The sequence below is a fragment of the Leptonychotes weddellii genome, chromosome 5 (assembly GCF_054177405.1).
Source record: "Leptonychotes weddellii isolate Sample4059 chromosome 5, ASM5417740v2, whole genome shotgun sequence".
Taxonomy (NCBI): domain Eukaryota; kingdom Metazoa; phylum Chordata; class Mammalia; order Carnivora; family Phocidae; genus Leptonychotes; species Leptonychotes weddellii.
Window position 1 is genome coordinate 36,836,487 of NC_138373.1, and position 11,562 is coordinate 36,848,048.

Here is an 11,562-nt window from a genome sequence, read left to right on the forward strand (position 1 = left end):
TGTGGCACATGAGTTGTGCAGACTTTATATTAAACCTACGTATTTGAATGGTGGGTTAGGGAGGTTGGGTTTTTGGAGGGAACTATTTATAATTCCTTGAAAATGTTTTTTAAAAAAAGTAGGATTTTTTTCCATAAACCTGTTTAATGCCCTATAATAGTGGGTTAGTACGAATATTTTGAAGAAATATAATTATCTTTCAGAATTTCAGATATTTGTTTTTGATTATATTTAGGTAAAAGGGCACAGCTTTTAACATTGGTTACAGTAGATTATTTTTAGAGTAAAGACATTTTTTTCCCCTTTTCAATTCTGTTCTTTTTTTCCTTCTCCCTGCCCCTTCAGGGCCCCCTTTTTTTTCTTCTCCCCTTTACAGTTCCTTTTTTTTTTTTTTTAAATATTTTATTTATTTATTTGACAGAGAGCGAGAGAGCACAAGCAGGGGGAGCGGCAGGCAGAGGCAGAGGGAGAAGCAGGCTCCTTGCTGAGCAGGACCCTGGGATCTTGACCTGAGCCGAAAGTAGCTGCATAACCCGCTGAGCCACCCAGGCGCCCTTCCCCTTTACAGTTCTATGACCAGTTTACTAAAGTGTTTGGCCTGTTGAACATTTGGGAACTGTGCCTCACAGGGTTGTTGGAACAATAGTGGCTGTTCTTACTGACCCTTGTGAGCCTCACACCACACCTTTGTAGCAGTTCTTCCGTCTCAGGGGGACCTGCCCATCCATTACCGGTGTCTTTGCAGTACTTTCTAACTGCGCTTCCCTCTTTGTCTAGCTTAGAGTCCATGCTGTATCAGTTCAGTATTCCTTTTGCAAACACCTGCAATTTCCTTGCTTCTCTCTATGATCTCAACCTGAAAACACCCTAAACTTTTCAAACATTTATATAGGATTTATACTAATACTGATCCATGCTGAGGTGAAGGGGTTTGTTCTCCCCAGAGGGTCTGGTGTGAAAGGAAGTAGTGTTGGCACCCGGGTAGACTGCTGGAGGAGGGAGAGGATGTAAATGAAGAGGACAAGAGTAAAATTTTAAAAAAGGTTCAGGAAGAAAATTGTGTTGGAAAGATTAACAAAAGAAAAAAAAGAAGAAATTGGAAATAGGTTATAACAAAAAACTAGAGGAACCTACCACTTCACAGTTTCTGAAGAATGGTGAACATGGCTGAAGACCTGAGTGGAAGAGGCAGAACTTGAATTCGCCGGGTCGTCTTCAAGTGTTAATAACACAGTGCTTGGCACAGGCATTACGAGCCCATCGTTGAGATGGCACTTCACAGAGCTTAGAAAGGTCCTAAGGGATAAAATCACTCAGGATGAAAGATCTCCATTTGATGCCAGGTTCTTGTTCCAGATTTATAATTTGTAATTGTGTGAAGTGTACGTATTTGGTTGGAAATGGATCAATGTGAAAAGCTTACCAGTGTATGGACTGTGTGGTGGAATGAGAAAAACAAGCAAAGGCCAGAACAACACTATATGGGGTTCGTGGGGAGGAGGGAGGTTCAAGCCTCAGTGCAAGGCAGAGGGTGAAGATTTGTTTATTAAAATTTTATTTATTTAAGTAATCTCTACACCCCAACATAGGGCTTGACCCTGAGATCGAGTCACACACTCTTCCAGCTTGAGCCAGCCAGGCACCCCCAAAGGGTGATGATTTTTAAAGTTAGTTGTGTAGAAGACTGCTTATTTCTTACTGAAGGTATAATGTCTGGAAAGCCAGTGGTATGATACTTAAGACAGAAAATCATTGATTCAAAATCTACAATTTTGAGGGGCGCCTGCCTGGCTCAGTTGGTAGAGTGTGCGACTCTTGATCTTGGGGTTGTGAGTTTGAGCCCCATGTGGGGTGTAGAGATTACTTAAAAACTGAAAAAGAATAATAACCCGAAAAGCCTACGACTTTGAGGTGAAAGGAAGGTTGGTGTTGCCCTTCTTGCACTTTATATAACCAACTTGTGAATCTTCAGAATGTGCTAACCTTCCTTCTGATACTTAGCAGAGTATTCCCACTGATGCAGGTCTTCAGAGACGGAAGAAGAGACCTTTACTCTGTTATTTACTTGATTGAAATGTCTGCAGATAAAGTCTCCTCTTTATGGCTCCATTAGGATCTTTTTCACAGGGTTTTGATATTTTCCTCCTTTACAAAATGTGACTTATAAACTGCAAGGTAACTGTTATAGTGTTAATGATTTTGACAACTGAGATGCTTTATGAACTTACTAATTTAATATGTGTAATCACTGAAACAGAATTATGTCTACCTCTTTCTTTTTATGAAGAATATAATTTCTGGGTAAGGTTCCATTAAGTCAGTTTGGTGTTTTGGCCAATTTTTTATGTGGCACAATTAAATAGTTCTAAATGTTTCCATTAAAAAAAATTACTGAAGGGGCGCCTGGGTGGCTCAGATGGTTAAGCGTCTGCCTTCAGCTCAGGTCATGATCCCAGGGTCCTGGGATCGAGCCCCACATCGGGCTCCTGGCTCAGCGGGGAGCCTGCATCTTCCTCTCCCTCTGCCTCTCTCCCTGCTCATGCTTTCTCTCTCTCTCTCTCTCTGTATCTCTGTGTCTCAAATGAATAAATAAAAAAATTAAAAAAATTAAAAAAAAAAGATTTAAAAAAAAAATTACTGAAATACTCTTTTAAGTGGGATAATATGAATTGTTTAACAATTTAGTTTTGTTATATTCACATTTGTCAGATTTAATATCGATGTAATCTTTGTGTATATAAAATTTTGCCAATTATAGATTCTGCCATTGTTTTGCATTATGTCTTTATTTCAGCCATCTCTAATTTCTCTAGCTCAAAATTTTCAGACTTAAATTTCATAAAAAAATTTGTTCTTTAATTTTTCAGTCAAAAATCATTTTTCCATTGGGGCACCAGGGTGGTTAAGGCATCTGTTGGTTAGGCATCTGCCTTTGGCTCGGGTCATGATCCCAGGGTCCTGGGATTGAGCCTCGAGAGCCCCGCATCTCTCCCTGCTTGTGCTCTCTCTCTCTGTCAGATAAATAAATAAAATCTTTAAAAATAATAATTTTCCATCTACTGTGAAAATGAAACATGATTTAAGATTGAATCAGTTATCTAAAATGATTCTACTTTAAAAAAATAATTTTTCCTATGTCATTTGAGGGAGTGCCAGTTTTATTACATGTTGCTTATAATTACATAATGCTTATTGTAAGCTTTTTTTTTTTATCTTATTAAGAGTAGTATTTGGTAAGTCATAGAATCTGGAGGCATGATGGGGTCAAAATGCGTATCTCCACTTTCAGTGTAGACCTCTCCCAGATTTATAAATTTAGCCCAGTTCTCTTTTCATCTCTAGACTTGTGTACTTTCTGCCTCTTCTGTGTTTTAGATATTCAGAGGCATTGCAAACATAATACCTTCAGTATTTAATTCTTGATTTCTTCTGCAAATCTGCTGCCTCAATATCTCAGTATCTCAATAATCTGATCTCTTTTTCACCTACATCTTACCTCAGAAATGAGGGCTGTTCTTGACACCTCTCTTCTGCCCCACCTGTCCTCCCCACCCCAAATCCATTCATGTACCCTTCTAATCTTAAGGGTCATCATTAATTGCCTATACTGCTTTAGTAACTTCCTAATTGGCTTCCCCATTCCTAGTCATATGATTTTTCCATGTGTTTTCTACACAGCAGGAAGAGTGATTTTTCATGCAAATCTAGTGTCACTTTATTTTTACAACATGGCTTCGTTTTTGTTTTAGGATAAAATCTAAACTTAAAAGACTCTAAGCCTCCCTCTTCCACTTGTACTATTCTCTCCATTGTTTGCTATGCTTTAGCCGCATTGTCTCTTTTTTAGTATTTCTGGTTAATTAGTGTCATTCCCAGCTCAGGGTATTTGCACATGCTGTTCCTGTTCTAGGAATACCCACTCCCCCTCTCTCTTTCCACATGGTTAACACTAATTCTTCTGTCTCAATTTAAATGTCAGTTTCTTGGAAAAATCTTGCTCTTTAGCTTGTGTCTTCTCATAATATTTGTATATCTTTCAGAGCAGTCACCACAACTTATAATTTCTGTAATCAATTTTGAGATGACCTTTAAGGTCATCTCAGAATGACCTTTAGAGTCTAAATCATGAAAGTAGGGACCAAGTCTGTTTAGTTCACTGCTGTATTCCTAGTACCTAATGCGTTCATGAGCTGAAGAATATTTGGTGCATGACTTAAAGAAAGAAAGAAGTGCTGTTGCTGTCCGTGCTTTTAAAGATGACAAAATTAAGCCTTAAGAACGTGGTTAAGTAACTTGACCAAGGTTGCACAGCTAGTTGGTGATAGATGTGTTCATTCATTCATTCATTCATTCACTTATACATTCGTCAAATATTTTGGGATGTATTTATGTCAGGCCACATGGTCGGCCCAAGTACAGTAGTGAGAGCCCAAATAATGTCCCAGGTGGGACATTGGTGGTGTTGTGGGGAAAACATTCATTAAGTGAGTAAACCACAAATAAGATCTGGGTGTGGAGGTGGTGAGGATCATACAGTGCTGTGACTAGCAGTGGCCAAAGGAAGCTGTTTTGAGGAGGTAACATTTAAGCCGAGGCTTCATGGTGAAGCCGAGCCAATGCTTTGAAGAGTTGGGGGTGGGGGTTGCATGGCTCTAAAACTAATTAACTGTTGTGCTCTTCTTTGGATTTTATTCCTAGTAGGTGTTTAACTTAACTGGATTATTTATATCTATTTTACTCCGCTATGTATTTGAAGCGGCAAAACTAGTTCCATTCACTGACATTTTTTAGGGAAGCAAAAAGTTATTCATTGTATAGCCAGAATTTGTAAATGGAGTAATGTGTGATGGATTAAAGATGTCTACAAGTTCTTTCTCATTCTTTTTCTTTCAGTAGGTTAAGTCTGTTTGCCCTCCACTTGAGTCTGTGTTGCCCTTGTGATTTGCTTTGACAAATAGAATATCCAAAAAAGTGAGAGAAATAGAAGATTAAAAAGAAAACCAAATGAGAATTTTAGAGATAAAAGAAATAGTTATTTTATTCCTATTTCCTTCTTTTTTTTAGATTGGATAGTTGAATGTGGTTTACATAATGCTATAGAAAATAGGTGATAATTTTAATAAATTCACAAATTTCAGAATTTTAAACCTAAAAACACAGAATTAGTTAACCTATTTGAAAGCTTTTAGTGTGTTGTAAAACACGATTTACTTTCTTGTTGCCATACTAACACAAGGTCTACACATATATAATTTGAGATACAAAAGGTCTCTGATTTTGTACTTATGGAAAGATAGAGGTATTTCCCTATTCCACTAAGTATATCTAAAAACACTGGGCAGTATATATAAAACACATAAAAGACTGAAAGGTGGAGAGAAGGAACTATAGTGATATTGGTATATTGGGACCTCAGAAATGACACAGAGCTGAGTTCCCTGGATTTTCTTTTTTGCCTCATATATCCCAGAATTGGGCCTGAAGAGGTCACAACCCAGCAACACCAAAGGGCTCACCTCAGAGGACCCAAGAAAAGCCTGCTCTCTAGTCAAAAGACCAGGAAAGGAAAAGCCCCGGAGACAGAACACTTCTAGAAAACACTGCAGCACCTACCCTCATCACTCTTCTGTCTAAGGCTGGATGGAGAATCTAGGCTTTTACCCTTGAAAAGCTGTGTTGAGGTGACACTCTCTGCTGGGTGGTATCAGGGAAGGCTGGGTGAGCAGGTGGGATTCTCATCTTGTTGGGTGATGAAAACATGCTCTTCCTGCTGGGGTGGCATTAGAGGAAACCTAGTAGGGATTCAGGAATTTCACCACCACTCGGTGCTAATGAGGCCACGTAGAGTTTAGTAACAAAGACCTCTGGTGCAGTCAGGGTGGTGTGAGTGGAGGCCAAGGGAGAGGTTGAACTCTCACCCCACTCAGCAGCAATGAGGCGTATCTCCACCCAGGGTTAGTGGAGGCTGAGCAGAGAACCCTGACTTCCATCTCCATCTTTGCAGTTTACCTGGCAGAAACAAGAAATTGCTGGGACATCATCGTTAGAGGCCTGCTGTAATAGAAGACTTAAATCAGATCTCGGGTCTGGTAACATGAAACCCAAAATGTTGAGGCTTCAGTTGAAAATTATATGTCATATGAAGAACTGGGAAAATCTCAGTTTGAATGAGAAAAGACAACTGACAGCAACACAGAGATGTTGCAGATGTTAGAATGATTTGACAGGGATTTTAAGGCAGCCAAAATGAATATGTGTCAGTGAGCAATTAGTGATGTTTGAAACAAATGAAAAAACAAAATCTCAGGAAGAAAACACGGGATATAAAGAAACAAATGGAAATTTAGAACTGAAAAGTATAATTCAAACGAAAAACCCAGTGGATGGCTGAACAGCAGAATGGAGAGGGTAGAGGAAAGACTGAATAGAAATTACCCACCTTGAACAACAGGGAGAAACTAGCCTGGAAGAAAGTGAACGTAATATCAGGGACCTGTGGAACTTTGACAAAAGACCTATCGTTCTTGTTATAATCCCAGAAAGAGGAGAAAGACAGTGGGGCTGAAAATGTGTTTGGAGAAATACTGGCTGAATATTTCCTAAATCTGGCAAGCCATAAACCTACAGAATCAAGAAGCTTAATGAAACCCGGAGAAGATAACCTCAAAGAAATCCATGCTAAGACACATTGTAGTCAAACTTCTGAGAACTAAAGACAAAAAAGCAGTGAGAGAGAAATGTCACTTTACCATTAGTGGAAAAACAATTTGACAGTGGATTTTTCATCAGCGACCATAGAGGCCATAAGGAAGTGGCATATTTTTCAAGTGCTGAAGGAAAAGAACAGTCAACTCAATTCTGTATCAAGTGAAAACCTCCTTCACGTGATCGGTCACCAGCAGACCTATCCTAAGATAATAGGTAGAGGAATTTCTTTCAACGGAACGGAAATGACATAAAGCAATCTGGGAACACCAGGAAGGAAGTACAAACAATGGAAAGAGGAAACATACTGGTAAATTCAGTAGATACTCATGTTTGAAGGTTGAAGCATAGCTCTTGATGTTCTCAGTGTATATAGAGGAAGTATTTCACTTGGCTGTTAACAAGTGGGAGAGTGTAAGGAGATAAGAAGGTCAGGTTTCTACACATTACCGTGAACTGGTAAAATGTTGATAATCAGACTGTGATAGTTGTGAGAATTTAATACCTAGAACAATCACTAAAGAAAGTTATACAAAAGAGGTAAACTCAGAAACTATACCGTAAATCAAAATGAAAATTCTACCGTGATCCCAGGGTCCTGGGATCGAGTCCCACATCAGGCTTCCTGCTCAGCGGGAAGCCTGCTTCTCCCTCTCCCACTCTCCCTGCTTGTGTTCCCTCTTTCACTGTGTCTCTCTGTCAAATAAATAAAATCTTCAAAATGAAATTCTAAAAAATGTTCAAGTAACCCACAGGAAGGCAGAAAAAAGAAAACAGAATGAGAGAACAGAGATTGACTTGTAAACTAGGAACAAGTGGGGTTTACCTGTACATGCAAATTTGGATTAGCATTTGAAAATCATCAGTGTAATTGATCTGTTAACAGGCTAAAGAAAAGCCACACTATTAGGTGATGCAGAAAAAACAGATGACAAAATTCAACGCATTTGTGAGACTTAGGAAGGGGGGAGCCTTCTCATCTCAGTAGACAAAATCTTGCAATTGACCTATAGCTAGCGTCATACTTAATGGTCAGAAACAGTTTTTTTACCTTGAGATCAAACAAGGATGTTGTCACTGTTTACAGCATAGTACTGGAATTTCTAGCCAGATCAATAAGAAAAGGAAATAAAGGCCTACAGATCAGAAAGGGAGAAATAAAACTGTTCTTTTTTTAAAATTTTATTTATTTATTTATTTTTTAAATATTTTATTTATTTGACAGGGAGAGACACAGTGAGAGCAGGAACACAAGCAGGGGGAGTGGGAGAGGGAGAAGCAGGCTTCCCACGGAGCAGGGAGCCCGATGTGGAGCCTGATCCCAGGACCCCGGGATCATAACCTGACCCGAAGGCAGACACTTAACGACTGAGCCACCCAGGCGCCCCTGCTCTTTTTTTTTTAGTTGACATAATAGTCTACATAAAAAATGCCAAAGAATCTATAAAAAATCTCCTAGAACTAATAAATGACTTCAACAACAATGTAGGATACTAGCAGTTAACACAAAATGGAAATAATACAATGTTATTTAACATTACTCAGAAAATAAAAGCACAGACTTCAGTGTAAATTCGAAAAGATATACGTAGGACTTCTTTGTGGAAATCTATAAAACTGAGGGAAGAAAAGATGATCTAAATGAACTGAGGCATATACTGTATTCATAGATTGGAAGGCTCAACATGATAAAGGTGCCACTTCTCTCCAAATTGAGGAACAGATTATACAGAATTCCTGTTAAAATTCCATGAAGATTTTTATTTTTGTAGGTATGGGAAAGATTATTCCAAATTTATATGGCTAGGCAAAGGAACTAGAATAGCTTAGACAATTTTGAAAAAGATTTAAGTGATAGGAATCACTAATGATTTCAAGACAGCACAGTAATCAAGACCATGTTACTGGCAGGGGTGCGTGGCTGGCTCAGTTGGAAGACCATCTGGCTCTTGAACTTGGGGTCATGAGTTCGAGTCCCACGTTGAGTATAGAGATTACTTAAATAAAACTTAAATACTGTGTTATTTGTAGAGAGAGAGATACATAGATCAGGTGAACAGAATAGAGAACCAAGAAATAATCTCACCTAAGTATAGCCAATTGATTTTTGACCAAGATGCCAAATTTTCTCAACTCAATGTAGGATGGATAGTTTTCAACATGTGGTGCTGGAATAATTGGATATCCTCAGCAAAGAAAGAAACAAGAAAACCCAAAACAAAAATACCCCTGGACCTAAACTTTATGCCTTAATACAAATATCAACCCAGAGTAGCTCGTAAATTTAAATATAATGTATAAAACTAAAATTTTAAGAAGAAAAAATTTTTAGGAGCTAGGATTGATAAAAAGTTCTTAGACGTGACTCTAAAATATCCATTGGAGAAAGATAATCGATCAGTGGGATTTCATCAAAATTTAGAAGTTTTGCTTTGTGAAAAACCCTGTTAGGGTAAAAGACTGGGGGAAGCTTGGTAATCCGCACACCTGACACGTAACTCATGAAGGATATATGGAGTACTCTCAAATCTCAACAGTAAAAACCCAAAGTCCTATTAGAAGATGGGCAAAAGATGGGAGAAGACATTTCCCTAAGAAGGGTATTTAGACCACAGATAAGTACATGGAAAGATGTACAGTATCACCAGCCACCAGGGAAGTGTGTGTGAAGACCGTGACACAGTACTGCACACCTGTCAGAGCCACTGAAATTAAAACATAGTGAACATACCAAATGAGCCTATGGAGAATAGAATCTCCTACATCGCTAATGGGAATGTACGAGGTTATAGCTGCTTTGGAGAATAGCTTGGCAGATCGTGTTTTTCATGTTGCCTGAAGTGATAGTATTTTAGACACAGTGGGCTAAATAAATCATTAAAAGTGATTTCACCTGTTTTTACTTTTTTAAATGTGGCTACTAGAAAATTTGCCGTTATGTGTGGCTTGCATTGCATTTCTCTTGGACAGCATTGCTCTAGGATATGTGGTCTAGAACGTGTGATTAGAATTGGTTCTCTCTGGGGAGTAGGCTGAGGTTGGGGAAAGTTGGTTAAGGGAGACTTGTTCTTTAAGCCCTTCAAAAACTTGATAATCAAATTTGATAAAAAGTTACCTGTTTGACAAAGGCTGGGGTCTTTATCTAAAAAAAGGTTAATTTGTTACTTTCTAAATTAAATAGTAAATATTGCCGTAGTGAAGAATGAAGAAGTTTGGAATTGAAAGTAATTATTGTTGGGGCACCTGGGTGGCTCAGTTTGTTAAGTGACTGCCTTCGGCTCAGGTCATGATCTCAGGGTCCTGGGATCGAGCCCCGCGTCAGGCTCCCTGCTCCGCAGGAAGCCTGTTTCTCCCTCTCCCACTCCCCCTGCTTGTGTTACCTCTCTCGCTGTCTCTGTCAAATAAATAAATAATCTTAAAAAAAAAATTCATCTCATTTAAAAAAAAAAAGTAATTATTGTCTTCTATTTTTCCTTCATTTTGGTTTGCCATATCAGAAATTAAGTACTTGTTTTTCCTGCTTTTGTTTAGCTTATTGCAGGAGCGACTGGGACATCACCTTCTAGAAGTAATGCCCACAGAAAGCGGGAGTTGCTCCACTGCTCGCCAAGCAAAACAGAAACGCAAATCTCACAGCCTTTCTATACGAAGAACTAACAGCTCGGAGCAAGAGAGGACGGGTCTGCCAAGAGAAATGTTAGAAGGACAGGTGAGTTAGTGCTGATTGTGTTTGTTATGTTCCAGAAATAGCCAAATATATGGAGGTCTCCAAAGTAGAGAAAAAGAGTGGGTTACCAATACAAAACAAAACTAGCCCCTCTTCCCTTAATAACTGATTAAAACAACCATCAAATGTAACGCCTACACGGAGACACATGGGTGGCTAATGTGCCTAAGGAATTTTTAACATTTTAATTAATTTACGTTTAAATTTAAATAGCTACATGTGGCTACTGGCTACCATATTGGATAGTGCAGGTAAACAGTCTAGTATACGTTTTTTTTTTAATTAGATTTATTTACATTTCTAGTGAAAATCCCACACCCTCCTTTGCTAGCATCTTCTGGAGTTAACTCCCGTTTGAGGTAAATGTGTTCTTTGCTTGGCCTTCTGAATGCCCCTCCTCCATTGTGATGTAGGACAAGTATGTAATTGCATTTTAGGGTAATGAAATTCTGAAGGTCATTCAGAGGCCTGCAGGCTGAACAGCCTGGCTGCCACGCTGCTCGTAGGGTCCTGGTCTTCGTGTCTTCAGTGCTCTCTAGACGGTTCCTTCTTGTTGAGGAGGCGTTTCGTGGATGGCTGGTGTGTGGTGCTCTGTCTGGTTCAGCAGCAGGAAGACAGTAGCAGGGGTGCTTGTTGCAAGCAGGTGGCATGGTAGGTGGAGGTGGACATGGAGGGACACGTGAGAATCCACGTGGCCAGTTATCAGTGGATTCACTTTCCAGACAAGGTTACAGTGATTTGTTGGGGAGCAGTGTCCTACCATGAGAAGGTAGTGTGAACGAGCAGTGGTGGTAGTTTTACACATCTTAGATTCATGAGTGCAGCATTTAGGAAGTGCAGGGCTCAGCGTGGGGATGTGAGGCCCGTGCTTGCAGAGTACTGCTGAGTCTGTGTGTGCACCACGTGTGGACTGGCCTCCTGCATCCCTGATGTGCTGATGTGGCAAAGTGCACATGCGTTTAGAAGCTTTGCCGAATCACTAGCTTTTCTGTCCTGAGTTTTCTGAGGTGGTGCCCAGAGCTCAGCACCGCTCCATCAGGGTCTATGAAATGGGACGACACCATAGCCCGGCCTGGAGCGCTCTCATGTAGTGGAAGAGGTTTCGTTTCACTGCACATTTCGCTTCCTGA

At 39.6% G+C, this 11,562-nt stretch overlaps 1 protein-coding gene across 1 annotated transcript in view; it reads left to right on the forward strand.

Moving 5' to 3' along the window:
- Positions 1-10,126: 10,126 nt before the first annotated feature.
- Positions 10,127-11,562, forward strand: part of WDR37 (WD repeat domain 37) — a 42,400-nt gene continuing 40,964 nt past the window's right edge. The window contains exon 1 of the mRNA XM_081818895.1: positions 10,127-10,414. Coding sequence (XP_081675021.1) covers positions 10,277-10,414 — 138 coding nt within the window. The 5' untranslated portion in view covers positions 10,127-10,276. The remainder of the gene's footprint in view (positions 10,415-11,562) is intronic.